Raw genomic sequence first — 7220 nt, 5'->3', positions numbered from 1 at the left:
TGCATTTAAGAAATTTATTTTCAGATACTTAAAATGTAAAATATAACAATAAAAAAGTTGATGAAAATAACGTCCATGACTTCTGTAAATAACTCAGCTATATAAGTTCAGTTTTTCTGTAGGTACTTTTATTTCTTCATTACTCCAATTAGACTTGTCGTTTATAGAATTTGTTTAGTAAAGATAAAAATGCATCTTTCGGCACATCATTGGACGATTCCTGAATTTTAATTTTAATATCGTTGTATTTTCTCTCTTCATACACATGGTAGTGGTTGATAAGATCCAATTCTTTGTAAAGTTTTTTAACACGCGCGACTTTTTCAGCATCTGTAAAGAAAAGTGTTACATATTTTATATTTTATATATAGCAATATTAACATATTTTCTCCTTGATTACTCACTTTTTTGTCCATAGCATTCCTCCATTATCTCTCTTTGTGCGGGACTAGCTTTCTGCATACATATTACAGCCAACCAAGAAGCTTTGTTGTCCTGTATATCTGTGCCGACTTTTCCGCTTATATCAGAATCACCAAAACAATCGATGAAATCGTCTTGTACTTGAAATAAATGACTCATTTCTAAGAGAATAGTTTTTGATTCCTCAAATACTGCTTTGTTCTTTACACTAAATTTAATTATTTAAATTAATTATATTGAATTGAATTTAAAATTAAAGCTTCATACATACCCTGCCAAATGGAAAGCCACTGCTACCGGAAAATAGAAAGAATAGTAGCCAGTTTTTGTATCACTAATTACATTGTATTTGTCTATATTAAAATCGGTTACTTTTTTATTTGCATAAATATTATCCATTGATTGTCCCGAGGTTGTAATAAATGTTATTTTATGAAATAGTTCTAGTAAATCAACGTAACAATCCAAATGGCGAAAATGTTTACGCAACAGTGCGTATATTCCATTTTCAATCATCATAGCATCGTTGACAGCTATAATGCCAACATCATTCTTTTTGTGCCAGCACAATTGACTACGACGTGTAATGCTGTCGTCCACAATGTCATCAAGTATGAGAAAGAAACATTGTAACTATGACCAAAAAAATTTTTGAATTTAATTTACTTAATATAAATTGCATTTTTTTAATTTCTAAAACAAAAACAAACCATTTCAATGCACCATGCCAGATAGTGTAATAATTGAAGATTTTCTGGCGTGATCTCTTCGGGTTTGACTAGATTTTTGTAGGTTGAAATAGCAAGAAAAGCACGACTCTTTTTCCCGCCTATTGCATTGTACTTCAAGGCCTGCAATAAATTTAAACAATTTGTTTATACAGCAATTGTTTATGAAACTCCAGAACTTTTACCTTTTCGTTCCAGCTTGCAGCCTCATCTGCTTTTAAGCTCCTTATTTCCTCGGTGAGTTCACGTACAATATCTGCAAAAAAATATTTACAATGTTGTTTTTAATAAAATATCAAGGGATATCGTTTTCATCGTTCACTTATTATTATTATTTATATTTTCATATTGAACAATATTTAAAAAGTACGTTTAAAGGGAAACATTTGGAGAATAAAATACCTGAGCGACTCGCAAAACAGTTTCTTATAGTTAAATGATTTCGAAGACAATCAACTATAACACAAAGCTGCTCAACCTGCCCTTATTTACAATCATTAACTACGAGAACAATATCAACCCAGCCTTCTATTTTCACTTTTAACTGGCTTCGCATGCGGTTTGATTTCAGTTGAACGTACACAAAATGTGATGTGAATATGTATGACTCCTATATTTATGAACTGGGGTTTAATAAGTTTTATCATGCAAATTGTATGCAACACATGTATATAAAACTAAACGTTTGCATTACAATATAAAATGTATAATAATAAGTGACCTCTGTTCCGGTCCTTTTCACTGATGATGTTAAATGTGCCTATAGGCTTCAATGTACATATGGAAATTTGAAAAAAAAAATTTCTTTGTTCCTACCTGGAAATAATGCCATGAAGTCAGGAGTCCCATCGCCTGACTCACTTACATATTTCGTATCAGGCGCATGCGTTTGAATTGAAAGCGGGCTGTAAGTAAAAATTTGCATATGAATTAATTTCTAGCTCAAAGAAACAAAGTAAACATTTTAAAACGAAGAAATATATATGCATGCAAGTGATTAGTTTTGCTCTTATATACGTATGTGTGGGTGAATCATGATACTTAAAAATCCGACCATGAATACTGTTACCAAATAATAAAAAAAAAATTAAATAAGAAATAGTTGCTTGATATGCAATCTAGCAAATGCGGTTCGGAAAGGTATATACATAGTAGTTTATGGCAAAAATCTTTGCTTGTTAGAGTAGCACTCACGGCACATTTCACTCCTGATAATGGTGATATGACCGAAGCGTTCCACTGAAAAGCCCATTATGTTAATTATTTTCATTTGTTCCTCTATACAACTTCACACAATTCGCGATGTTTTTTGGTGTTATTATCTCTTTAACGGAGGCATCATTTGTGCTAGTATGGTAGTTATAACGAAATTTATCACGTAAGTATTTGATCAATGAATATCGTAGGAAATTGAAAACAATTGCGCTCGCTTTTGGTAATATTTATTTACATTTTTTATTTTGCTGTTTTGAGAGTTAATTTCTCCGGTGATATCTGAGATTTGTGTTATGGGTTCATTTTATTCCAAGTTCTACTTGAAGAAATAACTCGGAATATTATAAACTCATAAACTTCAGCAGGTTTTTAAGATTTCGTTTACACAAACAACATATCCTCATGCTGCCAACAGGTCAATGAGAAGTAGCTCCCATTAGTAACATAGTCTTGATAGACTATTCATAGTTCTTTCGTGTGGAGTAATATTAGGGCAAAACAGTTGTTGGAAAATGGTAAATTGCATTATAAACTTTGTGGCAAATGACACTATCCATTTAGAAGAAACATACTTTTTAACCAAGAAAATGATGCGAGACATTAGTATATAAAATAATTAGTTCGTTGTCAAATAGTAAGAAAATTATTGGCTTACGTAAAATTTACATACCGTTGGAATTTTACCAACAATTGTTGATGTGGCTTCTGCCACCGATGAAGATTGGATATCTTTCTCGCACTGCTTGTAATTTTGTTTGCACTAGATCCTAAAATTGTACTAACATTGAATTGTAGTTGTAGGCATTTAAGTGTACGTGACAACATTTTTATTCAAGTTTAATAGGGATATCCAACCAAATTAGAAATACATATGAGGAACAAATCCTGAACACCACTTTTCTTATCTAGTTATCACTTTCAAAACACAACTTAAGACTTTCGCCAAAGTAAACATATTACACGCAATCATCTGATCTGACTAACCTGGCAGCGCCGTTCGAATTCAAAGCACCGCCGTTGAAAGTTGTTTATAATTTATGGTGCCAACATACGCAATTGTTTTCATAAAACTTTCCACCAATACAAGAAGAGTTAGCGAAGAAACCAACATATACACACCGCGCAAATCATAAGGCCTTCAAGTAAGAAAGGGTTGAACGCTCACACGTAGAGTTCCGTTCAGATTGGCAATTAGGCCTTAAGAAACTGACAATAATTTTGCTGGTGTAGTGCAATTAACCACTAATATAACCGATAGATGGCTTGCACGGTTATTTGGCAAGGTTTGAATGTATAATACATACATATAATGGCAATTAATTTTATTCTCTGTAATATTTACGGTTTAGGAATATACCTTTATTACTTTATTTTTTTGTAATATTTTGAAGCGGTACCAATAGATCGATAGTCTTATTACATATTGATGAATTTTATAACTTACTTTCAGTAGTAGAATGTAAAAGGTTTATATACCAGTTATATAAAAATATGTACATAATTTTAAGTAATTAAATCTCAAGTTAAATATTTCTTCAGGGTGTTTGCACAAAATAATGAATTGTTTAAAGGTACGAGCAGGTAAGAGGTAACTATTCTAAATCAAATTTTGCAAACTGACTAGAATAAGAAAATAGATTTTATAAAATTTAAAACAATAACGCTGACAGATATTTAAGGTGGGCTCTCCGTACACAAACAAAATTTAATTTTACACATTTCTAGCAAATATATATTATATATATATATATATATTGGAATAATCACTAATTTTAAATTTGGAATATGGAATGAATACGCTTTCTGCTAGTCCAGTTTCGAGTTGCCAGAATGTAGTGTGATGCTAATGAGCACAAACAACTGTTGTACAATTATGTACATTATATTTCAATCATCAAAAAATAGGATCTCAAGTATACGCTTCTGAACATGTTTACGTCGTTCTTTTGTCATTTTTAATAGCTCTGTTGTCACTAATTCACCAAGTAGGTGCTCTGAACTGCGCGCGGGAACTGGATTTTGTGGTGTTTGAAACTTATTAATATGCTGGTGCTGCTGCTGCTGAGCCGATGTTACTGTTTGCTGTTGATGAGGCAATTGCTGATAAAGCTGAAAAAGGAAGTCAGCGTTCGCCGGAAACATTCCCTGTTGCTGATTATTATTTGAAGAATTCGGATTACGTTGCATTGCCGCTGCAGAGGAAGTTGAAGCTGAACTATCATAGTGATTAATCTGGTTATCATTTAATATAGCCTGTGGTTGCAACATACTATTACTATTGTCATCTGAATCATCTTCCGTATCTTCAACATATTGTGCGTTTGTCGAATTGGATGTATCATGTGAACTGGGGTGTTGTTGTTGTGAAAGGTTGTTGTTATGAGTCATACCAGCAACATTGGAATTTAGATGTACACGCGGCTTTTTTGTATGATAACTGCTACCTGTTGATGAGTCCAGCTCATCGTTATTGGAATCATTATAAGCGTGTGTCGATATTTGATTAGAGGAGGAAGGCTGTGATGCTGCTTGTTGTGCGCCATTCGTGGAGGGATCTTTAAAATAGAGAAAGTATAAGAAATTTAACCAAAACTAATTGTAAAAGCCGGAAGAATAAATGTTTAAAGCCATATACATGCCATATGCAAGCGCATATTACACACCTCTCACAAAACGTGAAACTAATTTAAAACATTAATCAATTTTAATTTTACTTACTCCCTCCACTATGATTGCCGTTTACACCGTCTAATGGAGAGGATAAAGGTGATTTCATTGACGAGGATGATGACGAAATACCAATACCGCTGCTATTACCATTATGAGCTACTCCATTTCCGTTCAAATGATTTCCTTCACGAAAATGTTCGTTATAATTTTGCGAGGAGTCGGCCATAGCGGCAGCTACAGCGGCTGCTTGATGATGATGCAGCTGTGTTTGTGAAATTTGTTGCAACTGTTGTGAGGCTACTGCTGCCGCAAAATCACGAAACATTTGATCAGCTTCTATTTTGACATGTCCATTTCCGTTTTCTGATGCTGAAGAAGCTACCGTTGACGAATTCAGTACATTCATAGTATGTTGCGGATCTGATTGGTGGTAATGATGTTGAGAGGCTGCAGGGTTTCCGAAGTGACCTATATTTTTCATAGATCCATTTGATTTAGAATCCATGTTGAACTCACTATAATTGGAACTGTTTACCGAGTGCGGTGATGTAAGAAAATTTGGCACATTTCTGTAGGATTTTCGAGGCTGTATGTGCTGATCGAGAAATTTCATTTTTTCGAGATATGGCCTAGAGAGGTGCTCATATACCGGAGGATCCCCCTGTTTTCGTTGTGAAACATACCGCTCCCGTAAATACTTCCATCGTTTCTTACATGTTTCAACTGAATATTAACAAAATTAGTATTTTAAATGAAATTTTTAAAACGGCAATACTCTTACCATCTGTCCTCAACTTTATTGCAATTGTTTGCCAAGCTTCGTCTTTAGTTTCATACTTCCCCCCCGCACCGCTTGGGCCATTACTACCATTAAGGTAATATTTTTGACGATTGAAAATAACACCATGTTGAGCGACTTCATCAATTAACTGTTCATCCATCATTTTCCACAATTCAAAGCTTATTTTTGTTAATGATAAGTTGACTCAATAAATAAGTTTAGGCCTTGTTCACTTGGATATATAATACATGTACTTTAATTATCGCTTATTAAATTTGTTAATTAAACCGTCCACTAGTAGCAATGCAACATAATTGACTGTCTAAAAATTGTTAAACACTTATGGTACATAACTTTTGCAAACTACAATTGGTTTAGACTTTTGTACGATCATTTTATATTCACTATAATTAGTTAGTAATTCCAATCGTTTAGTAAAAAAAAAAAATAAATTGATGAACGTGAGAAAAGCAACCGTATATAAAACTAACTTTTCAGATTGTTTGGCAATAGATGTTGACAGTAATTTTTTTTATCAATTTCTTTTGTATGTCACACCGTACAGGGTGACACAGGTGATTTATTGCTTTTATTATATCATTACGTTTTACAAATATTTAAAGCTTATATATGTAGGTAGCCAGTTTCATGAAGCTGCTAACTAAAAGTGCCATACACGACACACATGTGCGTTCGATCGCCATGTGTGCGATTGCGTTTTACTCGTGTATGGTCTTGTGCGCATACCGATCCATGTTGGCGAAAATATTTGATTTTTTACGATCGGTGTGCACACATGTGTGTGGTGAATGGCGCTGTGTGCACACAAAATCTCATTTCTCTCGTGTCGCCGAACAGTGAAGATCTCGAACAAACAATGGCAAGTGTTAATGAGAATGCTTTGGAGACTTCAAAAAATTGATTTTTTTGGGAGGGTAAAAATTAAGGTATTCAAGCAAAATTCCAAGGCTTTATAGTTACATATTTGAACATCTTTCACGGAAATACGGCAGGCTGCAGGTCGCTATTTCTATCGGAAACAAAAAATTCAAAGATATTCATATTTTTTAATTAAAGAAAGTGTAAAATTTAAAAAAAATTTTAAAAGTTGAAAAAAGTGATTTTTGACGAAAAAAATTTTATTTTATGGGCTTTTTGCCCAAGCGCTCATAGCGCTCATATACATATCTTTTAGACGCTCGGTCACTATTTCCCTTCTAGCTTCGATAATATTTCGAATTCCCTTCTATTACTTTGGGGACATATTCTTAGATAATTTTTAAAGAGATTTAAGCAAAAAAAAGAAAAATCGATTTTTTTGATGCTTTTAAAGTAGGCTCCCTCTTAATAAAGATTTCGTATCGGAATTTATTGATCTTATAAAACATGAATTGGAAATTGAG

General features: G+C 33.2%; 2 protein-coding genes across 5 annotated transcripts; both read right to left on the bottom strand.

Annotated features, from left to right (window-relative positions):
* On the bottom strand, positions 1-3320 carry LOC108973273 (farnesyl pyrophosphate synthase-like). The gene is made up of 7 exons (XM_018940409.1): positions 3037-3320; positions 1968-2056; positions 1337-1407; positions 1134-1274; positions 695-1056; positions 405-631; positions 1-330 (listed from the first exon to the last, which is right to left on the bottom strand). The coding sequence occupies exons 1-7, from the start codon at positions 3189-3191 to the stop codon at positions 149-151; spliced, it is 1227 nt and encodes a 408-aa protein (XP_018795954.1). The 5' UTR covers positions 3192-3320; the 3' UTR covers positions 1-148.
* Positions 3321-3703: 383 nt separating this feature from the next.
* LOC108973272 (putative uncharacterized protein DDB_G0286901) lies at positions 3704-6308 on the bottom strand. Of its 4 annotated transcripts, none has more exons than XM_018940405.1 (4): positions 5818-6308; positions 5085-5759; positions 4637-4921; positions 3704-4576 (listed from the first exon to the last, which is right to left on the bottom strand). In XM_018940405.1, the coding sequence occupies exons 1-4, from the start codon at positions 5978-5980 to the stop codon at positions 4254-4256; spliced, it is 1446 nt and encodes a 481-aa protein (XP_018795950.1). In that variant the 5' UTR covers positions 5981-6308; the 3' UTR covers positions 3704-4253. The 4 variants fall into 4 exon arrangements, with proteins under 4 accessions (XP_018795950.1, XP_018795949.1, XP_018795951.1 ...); XM_018940406.1 differs by having other exon boundaries at positions 4338-4581; XM_018940408.1 differs by having other exon boundaries at positions 4338-4581; positions 4643-4921.
* Between the last annotated feature and the right edge of the window lie 912 nt (positions 6309-7220).

This window comes from Bactrocera latifrons, unplaced genomic scaffold (assembly GCF_001853355.1).
Source record: "Bactrocera latifrons isolate USDA-ARS-PBARC rearing strain unplaced genomic scaffold, ASM185335v1 scaffold_47, whole genome shotgun sequence".
NCBI classification, from domain to species: domain Eukaryota; kingdom Metazoa; phylum Arthropoda; class Insecta; order Diptera; family Tephritidae; genus Bactrocera; species Bactrocera latifrons.
This window is presented reverse-complemented; position numbering and strand designations above follow the sequence as displayed.